The 25,466-nt window shown below is 40.4% G+C and overlaps 1 protein-coding gene across 10 annotated transcripts in view; it reads left to right on the top strand.

Annotated features, from left to right (window-relative positions):
• The window catches only part of U2SURP (U2 snRNP associated SURP domain containing), a 42,991-nt gene extending 25,566 nt beyond the window's left edge, over positions 1-17,425 (top strand). For 9 of the 10 annotated variants that reach the window (XM_059479197.1, XM_059479196.1, XM_059479193.1 and 6 more), the window contains 10 exons: positions 10-97; positions 1,677-1,799; positions 2,699-2,855; positions 3,198-3,293; positions 3,862-3,928; positions 4,890-5,052; positions 11,011-11,121; positions 13,577-13,695; positions 15,492-15,659; positions 16,915-17,425. In XM_059479197.1, the coding sequence (XP_059335180.1) occupies positions 10-97; positions 1,677-1,799; positions 2,699-2,855; positions 3,198-3,293; positions 3,862-3,928; positions 4,890-5,052; positions 11,011-11,121; positions 13,577-13,695; positions 15,492-15,659; positions 16,915-17,053 (1,231 nt within the window). In that variant the 3' untranslated portion in view covers positions 17,054-17,425. The remainder of the gene's footprint in view (positions 1-9; positions 98-1,676; positions 1,800-2,698; positions 2,856-3,197; positions 3,294-3,861; positions 3,929-4,889; positions 5,053-11,010; positions 11,122-13,576; positions 13,696-15,491; positions 15,660-16,914) is intronic. The other variant, XM_059479198.1, reaches the window with a different exon arrangement.
• Positions 17,426-25,466: the final 8,041 nt, after the last annotated feature.

The raw sequence follows: 25,466 nt of genomic DNA, 5'->3' as shown, positions 1-25,466 counted from the left end.
TAATTCTAGTTTTGAAACAAAATTATGTCAGATATTCTCTGATCTCAATGCTACTTACCGTACAATACAAGGCCATTTACAGTCTGAAAATTTCAAGGTATGTATTTCATTGTTATTTACATGACATAGAAGTCACATAAATAGATGTTCCTGCACAAGAGATTACATACTATCAGATGGCTTAGACATCAAGGTCTCTATTTAGGCTTTTAAAAGAATAATTTTTAAAAAGTTTTCTCTTTTGCAAGGATATCCTTGCAGTGAAGGAAGGAAACGAGCATCTGCCAGCTGAAGTGTACCAGTAGGTTACAGTTGTGGAGTTGAGAGGATATCTAATCTATCACTTGAATTGCAAACAAGGCTTTCTAGCTTTCTTACTGTTCAGGGCCACCTGTATTTCAATTTCAGAAGTGAACTTGTGTGCAAGTGCTCAGTGTGGGAAAGAAGCTCCTGGGCAGAACAGCATAAAGTTACTTCTAAACTTTTATTTTTTGCGTCAGGCTTTATTTTAGAGTTCTGATAAGCAGTCTGACCATGGGTACTTGAAAGTGGTTTTGGAGGTCAAATGCTCTCTGCTTCTCATGCTTGACCCCTGTCTTTCTCTTCATGATGTCTCTGCACTTTTTTTCTTTTTGTTTTTCAGTCAGAAGCTTTAAATACATAGCTTACAGAGCAGTTAGTTTGTCTGAATCAAGGTCTTCATCCTGGTTGTCCTCCTTCTGCTCTCAATTGCTCTAGATTGAGAATCAATTTTTAGTTATCTGCTGTTTTAAAACTTTCTTAAATTATATGTTAAAGAGAGGAAGATTTCTTTAATACATATACATCTTCAGTTACATTTAGTGTGTCAAACTTGAACTGAAACACATATTTTCAAATATGCTTTTTAAAAAGGAAAATGATAAAATGATTTGGTTTTGGAAGGGACTTTAAAGATCTGCTGTTCCAGCCCCCTGCCATGGGCAGGAATACCTTTCATTGAACCAGGTTGCTCAGAACTCCATCCAGCCTGGCCTTGAACACTTTAGGGATGGGGCAGCCACAGCTTCATGGGCAACCTGTGCCATTGCCACAGCTCCTTCACACTGAATAATTTCTTGATAATAGCTAATCTAAGCCAACCCTAAAGCCGTTCCCCCCTTTTCTTGTCAGTACCTGTCCTTGTAAGAAATCCTTCTCCAGGTGTGTTTTAGTGACTTTGGGTGCTGGAAGGGGCTCTAAGGTCTCCCCAGAGCCTTCTCTTCTCCAGGCTAAATAAAATGAAAGTAGGAACACAATTTAAGTTCAATAATATGTATAAGCCAATGTTAATTTTAGTTATTTTATTTTACTAACAGATATCTTCTCTTACATTTGGTAGAGGCACCTGCTTTGAACATTGGGGGGCAGAATGAAATTTACTGTCAGGGTAGAACTGGCAACAGCCAAAATGGATAATGTAACAGGAATTTAAAGGGAAAATGAAACCCAAGTGAGATTACTTAAAATGTAGTTCCTATATACGTATTTTTGTAAAATTACTAGTCTTCCCCAGTATGGTATCGTTGCAATATACTTCAGTATGGAACTACCTAAGAATAGTTGCCTACAGTAGTAGTTCTCTGTGATCTTTTTCCCATCACATAAAATTTCTCAATAGAAATGTTTTAGCATTTATTTTTTCCTCTTGCTTCTAGCAACGGGTGATGACATGCTTCCGAGCGTGGGAAGACTGGGCAATCTATCCAGAACCATTTCTGATCAAACTACAGAATATTTTCCTGGGACTTGTAAATATCATGGAAGATAAAGAAACAGAGGTGAGTGACCTCAGGAGTGATGCCTGCAGACGGCAGGGAATAAATGTGTTAATATAAAATAGAGCTAGCAAGGATTCTTTTGCTCTCTCTTTTAGGGTGAATAAGCCTTTCTTTCTTCCAAGTCCTTGCTCCTAAATAGAGGTGTAACATTTTCAGAAGCAAATACTGTTTATTCTGTTCTTGTGTTTCTTGCTTGTAGATTAGGTGCTGTGGTGGAGTTACATTGTGAAAGTGTTTCAGAGCGAAGACTAGTGCAGAATGACAGGAATTTTCTTTGTGCTGGAAATGCTCTGTAATACCTGTCTTTGAATTCTGAGTGGAGTTTCAGGCCTTGTAACTCTGTGGAAAGATACCTCTCAGAGCAGTGGGAGGGACACCTGCAGTATAATTTAACTAAAGCTGATTTCTTGGAGTGGAAAAGCAGGGTGAACACACACATGAAGGACAGTGCCTGTACCTAACAAGTTAGAATACACAGCTGTATTTATAATTTGTGTGTTCCTTAAATTGATGTTCCTGCTAAATGGTCCCTTTGTGTCTGTTGTTCATTTTACTGGTCTTGGGGAAACTTTCATATCAAGGAAGTATGATTTATCTAATTGATTTTGAGCTAAACCTCAACTTAATAGCTCTTCTTTTGAATATAGGTATTGGAAAGCTTCCAGTACATTGTGGACAAATTAAAGTTTTTGCCTATAATTTTTTAAAGGAAGATATTGTTGTGTTATTTTCTCTACAATAAGCAACTATACTGCTTAGCAAAAATTGTTGATAGGTATTTTGGAGGTTTCGGTATTTATAAAAGTGCTTCTTTAAAAAGAAATTATTTGATAATTGGGGAAGTGAAGAAAAGCAGTATAAATTTGTGCTTGAAATAATGACTTATTATTTGCTTTCAGGAAGTACCTGATGATCTTGATGGTGCTCCCATTGAGGAAGAGCTCGATGGTGCTCCACTAGAAGATGTGGATGGAATTCCTATTGATGCTGCTCCTATTGATGATCTGGATGGAGTCCCAATTAAATCTCTGGATGATGATCTGGATGGAGTTCCTTGTACGAAATGTTTCAACTTTCAGATTGCTTCTTCAGTCTTGCATCTTTTCTTCCTGTGTAGTTTTTAGAAATACAGCCCAGAATTGATCTGGCATTGAACTTTGTAAAATGTTGATTAATTTCAATATGCTCTACTGTCTTTGGATAGTAATTGCTTCAGAAATACAGGAGGTGTTTTCTGATGTAACCCAGCAAGATCTAAACCCTAGTTTCTTTGCTTTGCAAATACTAAGATTGTGTAATCTGTTTCATTGTTTAGTTCTGACTGTTATCTTAGTACTTTTTAGTTTCAACTTCTGAGAAGCTTTCTAAGCTATTTTTCTGTGTCTCTTTCTGCACCAGTGGATACAGCTGAAGACTCAAAAAAGAATGAACCTATATTTAAGGTTGCCCCTTCGAAGTGGGAAGCAGTGGATGAATCGGAACTGGAAGCTCAAGGTTAGTTCTGAAAGTATCTCTTCTGAAGTAAACTGAAAGCATAATGTCACTTATGTAATGATTATTTTCAGCTGATCTGTATTAAAATGCTAATAGGATTCATGTAACATGTAGCTTGTTCACTGAATTTTTAACCAAAAAGGAAAATGGTGTGTTCTGTCATAGTTATTCTACTTCAATAACTGATCAACCTTTAAAAGTAATTTCCTGTTGATTAAGAATAAATACTGAAAACAAACAACAAAAATGTGAGCATGTGGCTGGCAGTCTTTTTAAATCTTGGTTTGAAAGATAATGTTGTACAAACTGACAAATGCTTGTCTGCTTTTGAAGGATTTACTGAATACGATATGCAGTGGGAATTAATAGCTCTGTGAATCATAGACATTCTCATAATGGGGTGGTTGAATATTTCTGTAAAGTGCTAGATGCTGGCAAATTTTACCACACTAATTCTTATTGTATGTTATATACTATGTATATCTTACTATAATTATGTTACAAATACTAATTTTCAGATTAAGTTGTAGCTTTTTTGTTGTTAAAATTATCCTACTGTCTCTTGTAGCCGTTACTACTTCTAAATGGGAGCTTTTTGACCAACATGAAGAATCTGAGGAGGAGGAAATTCAAAAGTAAATACTTTTTCATTCTAATGAAAGCGTACTTATTTTATGTATCTAAGGTTGAGTGTCTTTGGAACTACTTATAAGATATATATGTTATTTACTACATGTGTAGAACAAAAATGAAATTTTGAGAGTAGGAAAATTAGAAAATGGAGAAAACTCAGGATTTTAGTGCAGCATACTTTCAGCTCACATGATTTTTTTCTAAGCTGGTAAATGACATCTTTTGGTAGAGTTGCTAACAATAATCATTGAATTTATGCTGATTTGAGAATTCAGCATCAAATAATAAGAGCTAAGATAATAGTATGGAAATCTTGCTGTCAGGTATATATGAATGAATCTAAACCTCTTTCTTCTGCTGAGAGGGCACAGTGAGTCATGTTTTGAGGTGTTTCACTGGATGCTGATGGGCTCCATGCCAGCAGAAGGTGGTTTGGAGTTCTCTTTTACTTTGCTGAGAGGGTCTGTTAATGCTGTAAATACTTCCTGCATTGCATGTAGTCCTGCAGCACTCTAGTGGCCAGCCTGGGAATATAATTTTGGGTATCTGCCATCTCTCAGGGTTATCTCCCAAAAGCAAAAGTAGTAAATATTGTTCTTCTGTTAAACCTAATATCCCTGGAAAGCACCATTACAGCACTTAGAGCTTCTGCTGAAGGAGTGGGTTTCCTTTTGTAGCTGAGATAGATATGTATTTAATGACTGTAAATTTAATGAGTTCTTCTGCACTCTGTTTCTATGAAAACTGTAAATTGTGTGAATCATAAAAACCAACAGTTAATTAGATGAGAAAGATCTGTCTCACAGATGGAGACTAATTTGTAGCTACAGACTTACATAATTTAACTTAACAGATTTCAAAACTAATAACTAATCCTAGAGACTAAGTAAGAGAAATAGTACATTTCATATATACTTAAGAGATCTGTGACATCTTAGTTAATTCTGTGTGTTTTCTGTAAAGTCAAGAAGAAGAAAGTGAAGATGAAGAAGACACACAGAGTTCTAAGTCAGAAGAACAGCACATGTATTCAAACCCTATTAAAGAGGAAATGCCTGACTCCAAGTCATCAGTCAAATACTCAGAAATGAGCGAAGAAAAGCGTGCCAAACTCCGAGAGATAGAGGTGAGCATGGGGTGTTTTGTGCCACCCTTCTGTACCTTTCCAGTTCTCAGCCCACCCTGAGTTCTCTACATACAGCTGGGAGGGGTTTTTTTCTGCAATAATTATAGTCCTATAATATATAGTGGATTTTGTTGTAGTCTGGTGTATTTTTGTAAAGGTTTGTTTGTTCACACCCTCACCTTGCCTGGTTTTGATGTTTAAAATAATGAAGGAAAAAATGAAGAATAGAGTCAGGGCATATTGCCTGTTGAGAATGACTGTTCTTTTTAAGTGTTCTGTTTCAGTACCACTGTAGCTTTAGATCACTTGGATGCCCTTACACTTTGCTCCTCTTGGAAAATTAACTTTTGGGATTAACTTTTGGATGTAGCCTTAGTCCTGTACCTTTCTTGTTTTTTCTGTTTCTTGCCTTGAAGTATCTGTATTTTATTGCATTTAAAAGTGTTTCTTTTCACTGTCTCAGCCATCAATCAAAGAAGTAGATAGAGCTAACCATGTAGTCATGAGTTGGAGGTATTTTAATTGAAGTCCTACATGCAGTTCATAGGGCTCAGGATTCTCTCCTTTCTCCAAGCACAGGTGTTAGTGTAGCTGTTCAGCTTAACCAGCAGAGGTTGTTAAGGCTTTGTTCTGGCTTCTGAGCTTGTGCTTAACTGAGAAGGCAACTAGAACTGGAATTTAGCATGAGCTCTGTGTAGCAGTGAAGCCTTTCTGCCATACACTGCCATGTAAAGTCAGGTTTTAAATTGTACATGACTTCCTGGCTTGTATTCAATATTCAGACCCAGGGGTACATTGAATATTGAAATTGTTCTGTTCAGTGCATTAAAATGATATTAAGAAGTTGCTAAATGCTTATTGCAGTTGTAGCACCTCCAGCTGACAGGTTATAACCTGGGTAATGTTTGGAGGGTGGAATCGTGGCTGCCTACTGTGCTGGTTGTCTAAAATCAGACATTAGCAAAGCACCATAATATTCTTCTGAAATGTTCAGCCAATAACATTTTAGAATGTCACAAATGTTGTTTCTCTTAAATATGCCTCTTTTTAACTATTCAGATTTTATTGAAATTAATAGACTCTCACTAAGCACTTAGGAATCTCTTGCTTAGCACAGCAGTGTGATAGTTCCTGATACACAGCCATATTAGGTGAATAAATTCTGAATGTGAGAAGCTGAATGGGATTTATGTCTGACCTGACTCATGGTGGCAGTATCTTTGTAGGAAATACATGATGTCAGACTAATGAAAGTACAAGTGAAACTAATTTTCACGTTGCTGTAATATTGATTGTAGCAGTTATGGAAAGAGCTCCTTTCAGACTGAGTATCTGTTTTACTGACATTATCTTGGCAGTTGTGGAGGCAGATCAGGTTGTGATTTGCTTTACTATTGTCAGTTTTACACTGCACAAGTGTTTTATGTTCTTTCAGCAGTGTGTTCTGTCAGTAAAAGTTTTAGGTGGCAAATATTTGAGTTTTTCAAGTGCATGCTTGCATTTTATTCTTTTTGGTAAGTAAATTACCATTTTGGTTTCAGACTTTTGGAATTGCTGGAAGAGGAGAAATTTTTTTTTTACTTTTGAGAACATTTTAGACACTATGTAGGAGCACTTAAAATTTTCCTCAAGTTTGTCATTGACAGGAAAGTACTCCCTGTACTACTTCAAAGCATTTACACTCATGGTTTGTTCTTTGTATGTACCCAATCCCTGCCAAAACCCCCGTTCATTATTAAATTTGAGGAAAGGAGCTGAGGAAAAAAACAACCAATTACAAGCTTTAACAATTATGCCATCTAATATGCGTTATAAAAAGTGTTGTCTAAAATATTTGGCAAAAAAATTGGTGAAGTTTAATGCTCCAGCTGCACAGTCTACACAGTGACTGCCAGGGAAGCTAAAAACCATTTTTTCATGCATTTTTTGGAAATTCATTAATAAAGGAACAGTTCTTTCTCTTGGCACAGTTAGTAAATTAAGCTTGTTAGCTGGAAGGAGAAAGTGAAGTAAGAAACAAACTTTGGCCTCAGCCATTAGATTGGTGCCATCAGAGGGGGCAAGTTAGGAACCTTTTGTTTGCTTCCCTCATGCCCCTGTTAATCCTTCTGAAGTGTGAATTCTTTCCTGAACTTAGCAGGAGCAGAACCTTTCTTATAACATTGAAGAACAGTGATTTTTAACTGTTTTTTTAAGTGTGGAAAGACTGGCACTTTGCTGTATATTATAACTCAAATTTCAGAGTGGTCTTTATGGTGCTTTGTGTGTCTTTCTTCCTCCCTGAGACATGTAAAAAAACTGTATTCCTCTTTGTAAAGAGACTGTAGTGCTATAAGTGGTGAAAAAAATGAGAATTTATTATTTAAATTGTTCATTAAGCATGTTCCCTTAGAGTGTAGGTAAACTCACAGACAAAATGAAGCAGCTCAGTCCTCTTTGGACCTTTCTCTCGGGTATCTCACTTCTGCCTCCACCTTGCTGCACAAATTTTGATAATCCTTCTCCAAACAAAAATGCACAGCACAAGCTTCATCTGCAGCAGGAGGCAGGCTCATCACAAATTCAGACATATTGGTGCTTCCAAAAGGGTTAAACAGGATTTTAGTCCTTTTTAGTAGCTGGCTTTACTCACCTGTGCTGGCCACCTGAAAGCAGAGTTTGGCTGAGGGAGGAGGTCGGTGGTGTGGAGGGTTCCTGCTGAGCCTTTCTGCTGACTCCCCAGCTGCAGGGGGGCAGGGGTGGATCCTGTTACACCCTCCTGTGGCTGTGCTCTGCCAGTGCCTCCCTGCACAGACACTCACACCAAACACCCCCTGCCCCCTCAGTTGGTATTGAAAGTCCATTCATTTTTCTACCCAGAGCCACAGAGATTTTCCTGCCTGTCACAAAGGACAGGTGCTTACCTTTGTCAAGAAGTTCCATACAGTTTCCATTATTTCTTTCTCTGGATTATGGTGCTTAGTGCAGAGTACTCAAATTTTGGGTATTTGTTTGTTAGGTCACAGGAGTATCTGGAATTATAACTAGAACAAAATATAACCCTTTGGTTTTTTGCAGTCTGTGGAGGTCTCTGTAGCTGGCTTCATTTAACTGCAAAATGGCATAAAGATACCCTATTAAATAAACTATTAGGCCTCATTGTGGCTTAATAACAACAGATGAGACAAATTGGCTTTTGCTTAACCAATAGTTTTGCTATTTATAGCAGTTTTTTCTTGAAGGTGATGACTACTCAGAAGATTCTGGTCTATTTTAAATCTTTGACTCTATTTCTGTTCTACATGAAGCCAAAAGCAAGGAAATGCTTAGCTCCAAGACACATGGCAGCCTGTGAGTGTGATGGAGCAGGCCAGAGGGCTCTGTGGCAGAAGAGATACTTTACATGAGTATGTCAGTATGTCTGTCATCTGTTGTTAATATTGTAGCTGCAGAAATGCCACTACTTATAGACTTGCTGGAAAAATCAAGCTTTCGAAGAAATACTTTGCTCTGCTTCTGGGGAAAGGAATAATAGTTCTTTACTAGTTTGTATGTATAACAAGGCAAACAAACAACAACAACAGCAGCAACAACAAACAAAACCAGAAATCCAGTAACAGCATTGTCTTGGCTGTCAGGCACCTTCCCCTCATGATCCTGCCATGGCTGGAGTCTGGGGAGTGTTGAGTGACTTGTTAGCACAGTGCAGCCTTTGCTGTTTTTCTCTCTTTTCAAGGCACCTGCTAATGACCACCTTCAGCCCCCACTCCACCCTCAGTTTCTGGAGGAGCTGCATGCAAATAATTCGTCTTGCCATTTTAAACTTGCTGCCAGCAGTAGGTTGTGTGCCATGCATATCAGCATCTTTTGCATCTGTTGAGCTTATTAAATCAGGTGATTTAATAATTTGGATTGTTAAAATTGTTGTTTGGATTACTAGTTTCATCTCAGGTTACTTTGGGCTATAGATTTAGGCTTCTTTGCTTTCAGAATATGATCAAATAGAGATTGTCACAGCTTTGTGGCTAAAAATGTAAAGAAACACATCTTATGAGGATGGAGGGGTTTTGTGGACTTCAGTTGTTTTTGATTTTTGGTTTGGTTTTGTTTTGTTTTTTTAACTATATGGGTTATTTAGTTGGGAAAACAGAGTTAAAATCTTATGGGCATATTCATGCCATGACAGCCCAAGAGGCTTCTTGGATCAGCTGAGCCTCCCTGCACTCCTCCTCTCTGGTACTGAAGGTGCTGAGCAGCTGCTGAGCTTGGAGTTTATGTGCTGTAGGAAATGCTATCCTGATTTCTTAGCAGAACAGGGAGTAGTGACACTGAGTGTATGGTTCCAAAAGGTATTTCTGCCTTTGAAACTCTGCTTTTAAAGTGGGGGAAGAAAAACATGCCTTTATAGAAGATGGTATGTGACAAATGATGGTGACAGTTTTCCATTGGCTGAATTGTCAGAAAAAATGCTCAACTGCAGGTAGAGCAGGCTCTGTGAGTGAGGGAGGAAAGCAGAACACTTGACAGAAATTTACTGTGGTATGAGATAATAGTGCTTTTTTAAAATTTTATTTTATGTCTTTTTTCCCCAAAGCAAGTTGTTCCTTTACATTTGAAACTAAAATGAAAAATGTGGTGTTGGCATAAACTCTGTAACTGAAGGGAAAGGGGATCTTGTTCAAAGTAGTGTTATCCTTGCTTGGGTTTTATGTTTCTTAACATGCTCATGATTAAGTTGTGATACCTTTCCTTTCTGTCAGTAATTGGAAGGGCTGATTAGATCCAGTCTGCTGGATTTTTGAGAGGGAAGAAAAAACCTGTAGAGTTTGATTTTGTGAGTACTTCATATTAGGGAGAATGAGAATCCTTTCAGTTAATCAAAATGGACACAGTTGCAAAGTCTTTTCCTTTGTGTGTTTTCAGTGTGGAAGAATGAAATATTTTCAAAGAGAAAACAACTTTGTGTGTTTGCTAAAAATAAAAGCTCGAGCACTGAAAAAAATCTACTCATATATAGAATGCCAGTGTTGGAACAGGATGTGCAGGAGGGTCAGAGCATGAACATTTGGAAGAGGGAAAGCTCTTCCCTCCTTCCCCTCTTCCCCAGAAAAGAGACACCTTCTCCTCCAAAAAAATTGAATGATTGTTTGTACAAGGACTTGTCACTAGGAAGAGAGAATGACAAATGATACGAGATGTGAGTGAAGTTTCATTATATGAATCAACTTGGAGAAGGTTTTAGTTCATCTAGACCAAAAAAAAAAACCCCAAACAAAACAATACCAAAACAACCCACCAAAAAAAAAAAAAAACCCACATGGAGAAATTCTAACATTTGCTTAACTTTGTGACTGCCAGGGATACTGCAGCAAATTTAGTGTTACATTTAGCAGCACTTGGGAACTGAATTAGCTTGCTGAGCTTGTTAGCACATGAAAAAGTATTATGTTAGTAAAAATCAGTTCTTTCAAATCAGGCACTCTGTGCAAACAACCCTGAAGAGGAGGTGCATTGTTTTATGTCCTAATTATGTCAGTCATTTGATTTTAACTTTCAGGGTTAAATGGAAAAAGGCCGTTTCCAAAGGAAACTTTGAAATAGACAAGAGAAGTTGAAAGAATATATTGACACCTGCAGTAAATGATTTCATTTTGAAAGAAAAAAAAAAACAGATAATGACCCAAGAAATACAAGGGTGCAATGTACTAATGATGAGAACAGAATTCAGTAGAGTAACAGAAAAAAATTCCCTCTATTTTTAGTTCTCACTATGTCTGTAAACAACTGCAGGTGCCTGCAGATGAGTGTGTGGTTTTGTTACTTTGATCCAGTTTAAATAAATTTTGTATCTCTGTGCACAAGCTTGTATAGAAGGAATGAAGAATACAGATTCTATGTAATGGAAATTTCATTTTCAGCCACCTGCCTAACTTGATTATAATAAGTCAAATAATCTAATGGTCAGTATTATTTTCACAGCTTAAGGTGATGAAGTTTCAGGATGAGTTAGAGTCTGGGAAAAGACCCAAGAAGCCAGGCCAGAGTTTTCAGGAACAGGTTGAACACTATAGAGACAAGCTGCTCCAGAGGGTAAGAACTGTTCTTTGTGTTTGCCTCTGATTCTGCGATAGGCTTCTGTTGAGTTTATTGAATGTGAGGTGGTTGTAAACATAACAACACATGGTTCTTGTTAAAATACTGCTGCAATGTCAATCTGCATTGATTGTCCTAAGTCCCAGTGCTTTCTGCAGAATACATACAATCTCCTTTTTTAATCCAAGTCCTGTCGTGTTTCCACTGCACAGCTGGGTACCACAGCCTGTACAGAAACCTTAGAGACCCCTCTGCATCTACTGCATGAAGCAAACTGTTAGTGTGGGAAAGGAAAGGACAGCTCTCAATTGAAGATGCTCATCAGACTTCTGCTTTTGCTTTTAGTAATTGATCTGCTGCACTAAAGGCTTCCCAAGGAAGGGAGAAAATAGTTTGAAGCAGTGTATCTGTTTCTGATTCTCCAGTGTCTGAGCTTCCTGAATAATTCCAGTTCATCCATTCACCCAAATGTGACTAATTCTGTACCATGACCATTTTTAGGAGACCTCTCTGGACTGTGAAGTCAGAGTGATTTTAAAAGTTAACATCTTATATGTGATGTGATGTGATCTCAAACCTTTGAAACATAATGAAAGAACAACCTCTTTGGACACTGTATGTGTTGAGGGAGGATAAATGACAGTTGCTTTTCTCATCTGGTTTAGAGCCTGACAGATCACTGATGGAATTAGGTGCCCGTGCAGTTCCTTGGAAGTTAAACACAAATGAGCAGTTTCCACCAGGGGTTCTTCTGTCACTTGTTATTTGCATTATTTGGTGCTCAATATCTGACTGATTCACAGTACCTTGAAGAAAAAGACTTTTAAAAATTAGGTAAACTGATCCCTGAAGGAGATGCACACATTGAAGGTTAATGTTTGCAGTTAAGACTTTATAAGGCTTTTATAATTTTCTTTCTAAATGTAGTTGTATTGTAAAACGTTCTACTTTCTTGGTGGAAGTGTAAGTAAGTTTTCTTACTTTTCTGTAAAATTATTTGTACACTAAGCACAGAATGCTTAGTGAGACAGTAGCTTAAACAAACAGAAATTGATAATAACAGTCCTGATAAAATTTTAGATGCCTTGTGTTGAATTAGTTCAACCAGCTCACTATATTTTTGATTTTTAGTAATTGTCTCTTTTACTCTCAAGAAAGAAAGAAATATTTCTAACCATCATTGAAAACAATGGTAACTCTGTTGTTAAGGGAATAACTTCATCTTTTGCTTTAATGCCATAATAAAGTTAGTTTTTGTAACAGGAATGTAATACTGATCCTGATTACATTTCCCATGAACTTGGTGGTTGGTTGTTCTTTTTTATCAGACTTACAATTCCAAGAGTAATTTCCCAGCAACATTGTATATTGTTTGGAGTCTAGAAAGTTAGAGCTATTCAAAATACTATTTATGCTTATTTATCAAGATGAAATACATAGTTATGCTGTCAAATAAACCTGGCACATCTTGAGAGTGCAGTGATTTTAGAGCTACCTAGCAGCAGTTTGTAAGAATAGGTGTAAGGATAAGGACATTTGGAGGTTTTACTGGTAAGCCTTCCCAGTAATAAGAGCTTGAGACTAGATGAGGTTTAATGTCCTGGTATTTCGGTATTTCCTGCATTTAGGTTACCTCCCCTCCTTCTACTGTTTTTCTTTTTTTTTTCTTTTCTTTTTTTTTTTTCCCACCATCCCTCCTTTATTCCATTGAGCTAAATCACCCCTTCTTTCTCTTCTTTATGGGGTATGCAGGGAATATCTGTTTATTTTTTGCCATGGAATTGATTTTTTTTAATGAATGATCAGTACTAAAAACCACAGCATCTGATCTCTGTGTTCAGACTTGCTGATGAGCTTTGTTTTTATGTAGTTAATTTTCTATTTGACAGACAGACTCAGTGTGCTCAGGGGTATGTATTTTCTCTCACAGTGGTCCTGTTGATACCTAGAAATGGACTATAATTGTTTGTTTTTGACAGAGTAGATGTTATTGCAGAATCTTGTTTGTATTTTTGTTTTGTCTTTAGATAACTTCTAGTTATGAGTGTATATCAATTTTCAGTATGGATTAATATGGATGACTGCGCATGTTTAAAGTAGAAAGAGGTTCCTGGTATTCTTCCATGTTTAATTTAGTTTAGAAAATGTGTACAGCTGTAAGACTGCCCTGAAATTGGTAACACTGAAGACTGTTCATTTCCAGTTAGATACTCAGATTTCTCACCCAGGCTGATATCCCTCATGTTCTGGTTAGTTTGTGTTACAGTAAATGTTTGTGCTGTGTCCCAAGCAGGAGGAAAGGCCCAAAGAGCTGGGAGGGTGTGACCATTAGTTCAGGTCATGTGCTGTGTTCCATCAGTGCTCACTGCTTTTATGCTGTTTGTCATTAGCTTGATTGCCTCTAATAATTATTCACACCTTATCTGAAATCATGATCCTTCTAATAATCTAGGAAAAAGAAAAAGAGATGGAAAGAGAACGGGACAGAGACAAAAAGGACAAGGAAAAGTCTGAGACCAGGTCCAAAGATAAGAAGGAAAAAGAGGAATGTACACCAACACGAAAAGAGAGGTATGGCTCTTGTTGGGCTGAAGTGGATGGGAGGAAAACCCTCACAGTATCTTTGCAGGCAGTGGCAGCCTTGAAATTACCTTGTATCACACATCTGATTTTAAAAGAAAAACACAGAACCACCCAACAAAACAAAAAACCAAACAAAACCCATGCTTTGGCTATTAAAACATGCTCCAAAATGTTAAAGGAATTGTCATTTTTTACAATTGACAAGTGGGGTCCCTTTGAACAGAGCTGCCCTTTGGCTCATTTATGCCCTGGGGAAGCATGTTCAGATGATTACCAGCTGCAGATGGGGTTAGGTGTCTTGTGGCAGTGAATTGCCTGCAGTGCCTCAGTCAGAACTGTCCTGAGGATGGGCCACAGATGATGGCAGTGCTTTCAGTGGTACTGCACAGATGGTGGCAGTGCTTTCAGTGGTACTGCACAGATGGTGGCAGTGCTTTCAGTGGTACTGCACAGATGATGGCAGTGCTTTCAGTGGTACTGCACAGATGATGGGCAGTGCTTTCAGTGGTACCCCTGCACAGATGGTGGCAGTGCTTTCAGTGGTACCCCTGCACAGAGGATGGCAGTGCTTTCAGTGGTACCCCTGCACAGATGGTGGCAGTGCTTTCAGTGGTACTGCACAGATGGTGGCAGTGCTTTCAGTGGTACTGCACAGAGGATGGCAGTGCTTTCAGTGGTACTGCACAGATGGTGGCAGTGCTTTCAGTGGTACTGCACAGAGGATGGCAGTGCTTTCAGTGGTACCCCTGCACAGAGGATGGCAGTGCTTTCAGTGGTACCCCTGCACAGATGGTGGCAGTGCTTTCAGTGGTACTGCACAGAGGATGGCAGTGCTTTCAGTGGTACCCCTGCACAGATGGTGGCAGTGCTTTCAGTGGTACTGCACAGATGGTGGCAGTGCTTTCAGTGGTACTGCACAGAGGATGGCAGTGCTTTCAGTGGTACTGCACAGATGGTGGCAGTGCTTTCAGTGGTACTGCACAGAGGATGGCAGTGCTTTCAGTGGTACCCCTGCACAGAGGATGGCAGTGCTTTCAGTGGTACTGCACAGATGGTGGCAGTGCTTTCAGTGGTACCCCTGCACAGATGGTGGCAGTGCTTTCAGTGGTACTGCACAGAGGATGGGGGCAGTGCTTTCAGTGGTACTGCACAGAGGATGGCAGTGCTTTCAGTGGTACTGCACAGATGATGGCAGTGCTTGCAGTGGTACCCCAGCACAGATGATTGCAGTGCTTTCAGTGGTACTGCACAGATGATGGGCAGTGCTTTCAGTGGTACTGCACAGATGATGGCAGTGCTTTCAGTGGCACTGCACAGATGATGGCAGTGCTTTCAGTGGTACCCCGGCACAGATGCTGGCAGTGCTTTCAGTGGTACCCCTGCACAGAGGATGGGCAGTGCTTGCAGTCGTACTCCTCTCCTCCCCCAGTGCAGATCCTGAGCAGCTGGGCTTGGGGCAGCTGATGGGACACTGATCTTCTGATGCTTGCATAGCCAAACTCTGCCGTGGTTCTAGGTGTAGCCATGGTAAAAGGCCTTGCTTTTCAGGGAGCTGTGACAGAATGTGTTTACCGTTCCACCATCATTATTACCAAATGCCTCACAGGCCTTCATTTTTTTTTCAAGCAGAGAAAATCTCTTGCACACGTTGCACTTGATTTTTTGTTTTAATAATAAAAAGCCTACAATCCCGTAATTACTCACCAGTAACTGACATGCCCTTGGCTAAAGCCCGTGCCTGCAGAGGGGAGCATGTCCTGACCGTGTGTTTCCCTGCCCTGCAGGAAGAGGCGGCACAGCGCCTCCCCCAGCCCGTCCCGCAGCAGCGGCAGCCGCCGCGCCAAGTCCCCCTCGCCCAAATCCGAGCGCTCCGAGCGCTCCCACAAGGAGAGCTCCCGCTCCCGCTCCTCGCACAAAGACTCTCCCAGAGATGTCAGTAAAAAAGGCAAAAGGTGAGCTGGTATCTTCTCTGGTTCAGGGAGCTGGTGGGTGTGCTTGCCTGGGCTTTGGGGGGCGAGGGGGTGTTCAGCAGAGCGCATTTGATACTCAGGTACTTTCTCTCCCAGGATCTTTAGTGCATGTTCCTCATTAATGCCTTTGAGCACTGGGGTTGGAAGTCCACACAGCCTCCTGCCCTGATAATCAGCTCCAGATTCTGCTCTGCTGTGGTTTTTTTACCTGTTTATTTACCTGTTTACTGGTGATTTTAAGAAATGCTGCTTTAAACCAGAGTACCTTGCTGCCTTCTTAGCTTTTTATTTTCAAAGGATAAATCTTCTGTAGTCCTAGAATTCCTGAAGCCCTTCTGTAGAACCTCTCAAATTGGAGTGACCATGCAGCTTGTCACTGATGATCAGCTTCCATGAAGCTCCTCACTCCCATAGTTTGTTTTCTAAGGGAAAATAAATTAGATACTGCTTATGGGGTTTTGTTTCCAAGCTAGGTATTTCCTAACCTCTGACACAAATATTTGTCTTCAGTTAATGTTAAACTTGAGGTGAAATTTTATTATTCTGCTAAAGCTGCTGTATCTTGAAAGTTCCACCTTCCACTTCTTTTAGAGGTACAGAATATCTTACTGATGTAAAATTCCTCAGTCAGGCTGAGGAATACTCCTTTGTTGGTGTTGAAAAAATCATAGCACATAACTACATAACTGTTCTTGTGCTTATATAAATAAGGATTTCATATAAAAGTAGAAAAGTAGTTGAGATTTTTTTTTAGAGTTAATATGATGCTCATTCAGGTTTCATTATATTAGATCAATATACTAGGTGTGGATTAGATGACCGTAAATTTGTGTCCCTTCTTTTTGTGTAGGGTTGCATCACATTGTGAATATGCTTGATGAGAATCAAAAGTATTTCACTGTAACACAGTAGAACATAGTTTTTCGTTTCTCTGTGGTTATAGGCTGCAGTTCATACAAGAACCAAGCTTATGTGAAAGGCTGTGAGTTCCTGATGTGGGTTTAAGGACATGAGTGTGTGTTATTATTCATGTGGGTCCTAAGCACTGAAGTTAAGCCCAAATACTCTCAAAACCTTGTAATGTAAAAATGGCCTTTTTCTCAAAAGCAAGATATCATCCTGTTACTTTCATTGTTAGGGAAGATCTTTCTGCCTCATTTGGCTCAATAAATGAATACAAATAACTTCAGGAAAAGGTGCTTTCTCTATTAATATTTGACTTTTTTTTTTTTGGCAGGTCGCCCTCTGGCTCCAGGACACCCAAAAGATCAAGAAGATCACGATCCAGATCCCCTAAAAAGTCAGGGAAAAAATCCAGGTCTCAGTCCCGTTCTCCTCACAGATCTCACAAGAAGTCAAAGAAAAGCAAACACTGACAATGTTAATATTTTTTATGATGCTGTCACTTACTGGAAATGCAGTTTTGTTTTTGTGCCTGAACAGTCTGTTTAAAAACAAAAAAGCATTCCTGATTTTTTTTTTGTGAATGCACGTGTATACTCATGAGTATCGGCATCTGTAGACCTGTCATTGTTTTATATTGTACAAAATATCTTCATTGTGACTATTTCCCAAAAGAAACATTTTTGTGTTTAGAAGTTTCATCAGAAATGTGTGTAACCGATCTGCTGGCAGTAGTGATATTTTGTTTTTAGAATGTTGTGACATAGCAGAAATAACCCAAATGTTCCCCCTTTTTGTAGCTTTGACAATTTGAATTAGATTTCAAATAAAATCTGAACAGAAAATGAAGATGTTGTTTTCTTGCCCCGGTGGTGATGCAGATCCCTGAGGGGGTGCAGGGTTTGTTTGGGAGTGCTGTGCATGGTTCAGTGCAGCGTGGCTCTGTTCTGTTCTCATGGTTTGGCTCCAGGTACAGGCACCTTCTGAATCCAGTGGATGGGCTGTCTTTCCTGCTCTGAGATTTTACTGTAAGAAGAGTCCAGCAGTCTGGTACCTGCCCTGATAAGCTTTACAGGTAAATCTTTGCTTCCTATGTCTGCATTTTAACCACACGGAATATTTATAACAGCACTGTGATGTTTTTGTTCATTTTTACAAAAGGGCCTCTGCAAAGACACATCCTCTGGGGCTGTGTGTGTAGCATATGTGTCACTGATGTCTCAGTAACAAGCCACCTTTGTGGCACTCATGGGGAGCACCAAAGGACAGCAGGCCTGAGGCTCTGTGATTTTTTACATATAGATACAATAATTGCAGCCTTCAGTACTCTTGTTTTCTAAAACTGATTTTTCCTGCAAAAGGACAGCTTTTACATTATCTTACTGAATTTATTCCTCTGTGAAAATTCTTCAAGATGGGAAAAGTTAAATTTTACTACATATTTATTGATATTTTTGATTCAAGAGGCTGTTTGACTTCTTTTTTTCATGTTAGGATTTCGTTTCTCCAAACCTGTTCTGTGTGTTAGGCATTGATGTGGCTTTGAATTGCATCACCTCACCATGCAGCCTTTCTGTGGGTGGGAGAGGGGGAGGGAGGAGAAACGGGGATGTTTCAGTGTTTATATGTGGAGGTGTGGGGAGATGGAAATAAAATTCTAAAATCAAAAGGGACTTGGCCTCTGGTGAGCTGTTTGTAAAAGCCAAAGCTGTGCTTGGCTGCAGGCACAGAGTGCTGCAGGATGACCTGCTGCTTCATTGGTGTGTCCACAGGCTTGTCACAGTTAGAGATTTGTAAATGTGTTGGGGAAAACCTACTGGACATGTAAATAGCCTCACTGGCTGCACCTCCAGAGGCAGGATCTAAAAGGGCTTACAAAAAAGAAAAAAAAATTTTCTTTTTTCCCTGATGAGAGACATTGTTATAAGTTTATGTAAATTGTTGCATACGTGATGCAGCACATCACATATGTGATGTTTGCTAATGAGAACTCTGCAGTGATTGGAACACTGAAAATATGAAGAGTGCATGCATACTGTAAAGACTTTCTTAGAATGAGTATGGAATAGGTGCATTGGTAATAAGAAAAGAATACGCCTTTTATCTGTTTGTAATACATTATAAAGAATCTCTTTTGGAAATATGCAGAGTTGATTTTTTGTGGTTTTTTTTCTCCCTGTAACATAAGATGTTTCAGGATAGGATTCAGCAGAGATTTTGGTTGCTAAACTATTATATACCAATTAATTTTTTTTTCTTAAATGCTTATATTTATACCTGGCACAGATTAGATGAGGCTTTCTAGAAAGAAAAGTAGGTACTAAAATCAGTTGGGGACAGGGAGAATCCTAACTGTGCAGTGGGAAGATGATCACTTCAGATCCAATTAACTTCATTTCTTTTATCTTGTAGCTGTTTATAAATGCAGGAGTGATAAATGTCAGTGTTCTGGGTCAAGTGGGACTAAAGATGCTTTGCCACAGAAGTATTTTATCTGCAGAATTGATTGTATATTTCATTTAACAGCTAAAACCCCTCAGGGTAGAAAATCACTTAGCATTTCAGGTACTTTTCAATAATTAATTTTCATTTCAGCTTTTACAAAATTCTCATCAGTGATTATGGAAAGCTTAAGCCAAGTAGCAGGAGAGCTAAAGGAGCACACACATTAAGGGTGTATTTTGTAACTGCTCTATTATGCAATGCCTTTTTTCAGTAATCTGTTCTCTCAATACCATTGCCATACCTCTTGTTCTTTGCTTCATGTCCTGGGCTCAAACAGCTGCTCTTACCCAATAGTCTCATAAGAGCAATTAAGAATCTGTATCTTTTACTGAATTGCCTGGACTTTTTTGCCCTGTAGAAAAAAGTATCTTTTGATCTTGCTTAGTCTTAATTTCCTCCTGCTTTTGTACTTTTGTTTATAGCTTGGCTTTTCCACAAAGAGAAGCGGGAAGGGGATGGCATCTGCTAACAAATATTTTGTAAAAGATGCACAGTATTATTGAAGACTTAGAATCAGGCTGCTTATGAAATTCATTTTTCTTTAGGTCACGTTGCGGTGACAGGGTACAGTCACCGTGTGCCATTACTATGGGACTTGTGTTCTGCAGCATTTTGGGGTGAAGTGCTGAGTGGGTAATGTAAAGAACTGATCTGGGATTCAGGAGGTAGCATTCAGATGAAGCCTTGTGAAATAGTCCTGTCCTGAGGAGGTGTGGTCCTGTGTCTCCCGATGGTTTCTGTGGCTGTAGAGGAAGAGGGAGCCCATTATCCTGTGAGAGCCCTCAGAGTGTGAGTGTCCAGCTCTTCACTTTGGGAGGGCGTGGAGACACGAGTGGGTGATAGGCTCCTCTCCTGCCCTGCCTCAGGGAAACCAGAGGGAAATGTTCATGCTTCAGTGTTCAGGCTCGTCCAAAGCAGAGGAAGTGAGTGTAGCTTGTACAGCCTGGTTCTGCCTGGCTGGGAGCCCCCATGCAGCCTGGAACAGAGTGGGGTGTCCTTGGGAAGGGAATGTCCCTGCTATGTTCCCAGATCTGTGCTGATGAGCTCTGGTGAAGCCTGCCCTGCCCTCCTGCACATCCCCATGTTTACAGGAGAGCCTTCAGGGGACACAGCTGTGGGTGCATCTGCTCTGAGCCCATCCTGCCCCGGGAGTGTCCCCACAAGGCTTGGTCAGCTCAGTGCTGACTGTGGGCCCTGTGCTGCTGCAGAAAGCTCCATAGTACATAGAGCCTCCTTGCAACAAACAATTCTTCCCAGTGTTGCAGAAGTGGTTTTCTCTGAACTGCCTTTTTAAAATTCTGGCTTCCTTTGATTTCCCTGCACAACAGCTGTGTGTATTTTTTCTAATGGTGTCTGAGGAAGAGTTGGTTTCTGAGCATCAGTGTCAGGTTATTATTCAGACACTGTACATGTGCATATGGGCCCCCCCACCTCTCCTTTGCAAGTAATGAAATGTAAGAACCAACAACCACTTAGGAACAAGGGTAACAATGTTTCCCAAAGCATCTATTTAGAATTGCAGCTATTGCTGATGTGGGTTCATCTGTCCTGGTGACACGAGAGCAAAGAGCTCATGAAACACCTTAAAAACCAGAATCTTGGGATGAGAAAAGCAAGGTCAGCCACAAATGGCAAATCTGCTCTGACTTTATAATCACTTGAGGCAGTAACAAAAATGCAAAAAGTACAGATAACAACTAAAATGCTAATTTAATTCTGTCCAAATCTCTTTCCCCTGTAGAATACATTAGTCTTAAACAATTGCATACTGTTTTTTCCTCCACCTGCTTCTGTCTGTGCAGTGTTGGCTTTCGTGGGTGAGCCTGTGCCATTTGCCACTTCTGATGTCTGGTCTTGTGCTGGGATGTTCTACAGTATGACTCTGTCATAAGCTAGAAACTTTTCTGTTTGTGGTTATTTAAAGAGGAAATGGTTATTTCACAGGGACTTTTTTGTCTTACTTGCTTTTGGGTTTGTATTTTATACAGAAAATTTTCCAATTGACCTGGCAACAATAAAATTGTCAGTTTGCTGATTGCCAGAAATGGATTTATTTTTAACCTGGAAGAGAGCAGTGTTGGTGCCTGTTCCACATGAGCAGCTCCTGGGCCTCAGCAGCTCTTGTGCTGCTCGGTGCTGTTCTGCCTGTGTTGTCCAACCCTGATGGCTGCTGCTGTTCCTCTGTCAACAGTGACCTCTGTGCTCCTCTCACTCATTACTGAGGCATGGGCTGCTGCTCTGCTTGTCTGTGTGCATCTCCCTTGAACAAAGCAAACTCCCACCGGGGGCTGCTGCTGGACAGGGAGATGATGAGCAGCTCGTTAGCACTGGCAGAGGTTTGCAGGAGCCAGGGAGGGCGTGGAGCTGCGGGGTGCTGTACTGGGACCTTGAGTGCTGTGGCAGGGCCACTGTCACCCCTTGGTGCTGTTCTGGGCCAGGTCCTGTTCCAGCCCTCCCTGTGCCTCTTGCTCCCTCCTTCTGTCCTTCCTGCTGCCTTGTTTGAGAGCTTGCCTTGAGGAAAGGGTGAGTGGGCTCCCAGGATGAGGTGCAGGGCAGGCAGGATGTGCAGAACTGGGGCCATCCCTTAGCAGCCATGAGCTGTTTCCTCTGTGCCTCTGTCCTTGTCCCCTTTGCTCCAGGGACACTTGAACACAGCACTCAAACATGAGTGCAGCAAATGCCTCCAAGGTAATTTAGGTTCTGCAAGATCTGTGAAAGATGAAAAAGAGGAAGGAGACCTCAGATGCCCCCACAAGATTGGAAAGGCTGGGATATGAACCCTTGATGTTGGAGGCCAGAGTATTCCTTTGGGATAGATTACAAATCCCAGTTACTGAGATCTCTGCTTAGAGCTCAGAGTTCTTAAACATGGGATGTTTTGAGATCCATGGACCTGCTCTATTTTTACTCTTGTGTGGACTGGGGAACTTGCTGTAGCTGTTGGTCTTAAATACAAACCATCAGTTTGACCCTTCAAGACCTTTTTAAGAGGCTGCCTGCAAGCAAGCATGGAATGTGTTTCCTGAATCTTTCTTGGCCTCCTGAGGCTGGACCTAGGTCTGTGATCAGAGCTTGTGTATGGTAGCTATGCCTGTAGAGAGGTGAGCAAGGAGAAATAGTAAGCATAAGGTCTTGTAAAGGTCTCAGAAACCTTTCACAGAAAGACTTAATCTTACAGAATTTCTTAATTCTGTATGACAAATTGTTCTTGTTTTAAAATTTAGCTGGCGTGGGAAGAGGAGTTGATGAGGAATTGATGCATACAATTTGGATTTGTGGAAGATGGAGCAGCCTCTGCCCAGGATTGAACTTCCAGGATCATTACCAGCAATCAGAATCATCACCAAAGCCATCACTGGGAGTAGAAACCAGTTTTCATATTTTTAGAGCCATGCTAAAGAGGTACAGCTCTGGTGTTTCAGGAATGATTTAGCCAAATGTTTTCACCTCCTGGATTCTGCTGAAGCAAACACTGACCACATTGCTGCAAATAGAGACTCAGGAGGGTAGAGGTGAATCTTCTGAACTTGTTATGGTACAGAGGTTTGCACTGCAGCTGATACTGGGCATTTTCACCATGAAATCTGCATCTCTTTAATTGCTGGTGATTTTTTTTCCTGGCTTTTTAGGTTATCTACCCTGTGCTATGAGAAAAGAACAGACTGCTGATTAACTGAATGGAGACTTTTGCCTTGGGCAAGTTCTGGAAAAGAATTTGCTGTAAACTTTTAGGCATCAGACTGGGGTTGGATTCTGACCATTGTGTGAACTATGAGGCTGGAGATTCTCATTCTCTGTTTTTGCACAGGGTAATTGTACTAAATCAATAAATAAAGAGAGAGAGAGAGAAAGAAAGAAAGGAAGAAGATAAGTTTGTAATAAATCCTGATTTCCAGGCAGTTCCACCTGGGGAAAACTCATCTTTCATGCCAGCCTGCAGGAAGTCTTCACTGTGGTATGGAGTAGAAATATGAAAATGCTACAGATAGAGTCTCTTTTTCTCAAATCCTTGGGATTTTCAAGAGTAATTAGTGAATGATTTATGTTACTTTGAGTTTTGAAGAGATGCAATGGATTAATTTCAAGAACCTTCCTAGACAGTCATTTATAGCACATTGTATGTTACTTATGAGAGAACCTGAATTCTCACTCTTTGTGCCCAAAGCTCTGTGTTTGAATTTTTACACAAGGATTGGCAACTCTCTTCCCTGGTATTTAAAAATGTGTCCAATCTCTAGTCAAATGAGGACTGGCTATTTTGCTCCATCACCTGAGAGCTTAGATCCAAGGGAACATTGCTGTGTGGCTTCTGCCTGCTGCCCTCGGGGCCAGGAGAGGCAAGTGAGGCCCCTGGGACTGTGCAGCAGGAGGTGGGGGGTGCCAGGCAGAGCCCCTGGGACAGGGATGCTATGGACTGGGATGTTACCCAGCCCTGGGACAGGGATGCTATGGACTGGGATGTTACCCAGCCCTGGGACAGGGATGCTATGGACTGGGATGTTACCCAGCCCTGGGACAGGGATGCTATGGACTGGGATGCTATGGACTGGGATGTTACCCAGCCCCCAGGACAGGGATGCTATGGACTGGGATGTTACCCAGCCCCCAGGACAGGGATGCTATGGACTGGGATGTTACCCAGCCCCCAGGACAGGGATGCTATGGACTGGGATGTTACCCAGCCCCCAGGACAGGGATGCTATGGACTGGGATGTTATCCAGCCCTGGGACAGGGATGCTATGGACTGGGATGTTATCCAGCCCTGGGACAGGGATGCTATGGACTGGGATGTTATCCAGCCCTGGGACAGGGATGTTATCCAGCCCCCAGGACTGGGATGTTATCCAGGGACAGGGCTGCCCTGAGCAGCTGAAGGGCTCCTGGGCACCCCAAGCCCTGGGGGTGAAGGGTATTTGGATCATGGATTTGAGTTTCAGAGATGCCCAAATGTGTGGGGCTGAGGTAGCTGATAGGTGTGACCTGCTAAAGGTTTGGGAAGATGTGATGTGAAACAGTGCATTGCCCGTTGTTTTAAAGGTGTGTGGCTATAAAAGTAGAATCTTAATTTCCTTAAAAACTTGAACCAGTTACACAACAGCTGAAAAAAAATCTGATTTTAATAAAAGTCAAGTAGAGACTGATCTACACTGCACTGTCCCCAGGACATTTGCAAAGTTCTGGAATTCCTTCAGCTGCACAAACAGAAATTTATAAATATTTATTGAAAAGTAGTTTATTGAAAATGTCACCTGTGCAACTGGAAATGAACATGAAAGAGAAACTGGGGTGGCAGGGAACAGCTTGTTGCAGACAAGTTGTCCACTTGGTTTTGTGTTTCTGGTTTATGAGTGGCTGCTTTAATTTTGGTCTCTGCCAGCTGCTCCTGCACACACAGTTCAGAAGGAACATCCAAGAGAAAATGGATTCTTTAGGAGGCACCTTCAATTCTAAATGCTGCTGTAGAGACTATTCTCACCCATCTCCAGTGGTGAGACTAAAATAAAGTCTTAAACAAATTTTGGGTTTCCCAAGTTTTGAAAACTACTCAATTTTATATAAATTTTGTTCACATTTTGTAGTCAATAATTTGAGCTTTAGTTTTAAGAATCTTGCTTTTGGGCAATGTTTGAGGAATTCAGGATCTCTATTTATCCTGATTAGTCTAGATACAGGACTATTTAATCAGCACCAGAATTTATCTCACACTAGGTTTATAACAGCACAAACCTCCATCTTTAAATTTCTTTTAAACGATAAAATCTTGCTCAAGTTTGACTTCAGGAAAAACTTATTGTGCCCATTGCATGCTTGTGAACATGAGAAAGGCAAATCTTAAAGCATGAGAAAATAGAAAGTGGGAAAGTGTTCCAACAAGGATGAAACCTTTCTCAGCCCCATTGCTTAAATCAAGGGATGTCGTGGAGGGGATCTTGGAGAATTCTGACTGGAGCAGTGTCACTTTGAGGGAGGAATAAATTCAGCTAGTCGGGATTTGAGTTGCCTAAATATTACATGTAAGATTCATAAACATAGTTTATAAAATACTAAACTGTAACATAAAATATCTAAGTATTGAATGAAAAAAATATTTTCCTCTCATTTTTTAAATTGGGGAATTTTAATTGCAGGTACTTATCCCTCACTTTACACATTTCTGGCTGCAGAGTTTGAGGTAAATACAGCCAACCTACTTCTGAGTTTTGTAGTTTGTAACAATCTGCACTGGAAAAGCAGCATTCTCTTCTGCTCCTCAAAGCAAACTACATGTAATTGTCAAAAAGTAAAGCTGGCCTAGAAAGAAGTGTTGGGGCTTTGAATTTTACTTTTTGAATGATGAATTTTGCTTTTTGAAGAAAGGAAACTTTTTATTACTTGACATG

The sequence above is a fragment of the Ammospiza nelsoni genome, chromosome 10 (genome assembly GCF_027579445.1).
Source record: "Ammospiza nelsoni isolate bAmmNel1 chromosome 10, bAmmNel1.pri, whole genome shotgun sequence".
NCBI lineage: Eukaryota > Metazoa > Chordata > Aves > Passeriformes > Passerellidae > Ammospiza > Ammospiza nelsoni.
The sequence above is the reverse complement of the archived record's forward strand: the minus strand, read 5'-3'. Positions and strand labels throughout refer to the sequence as shown.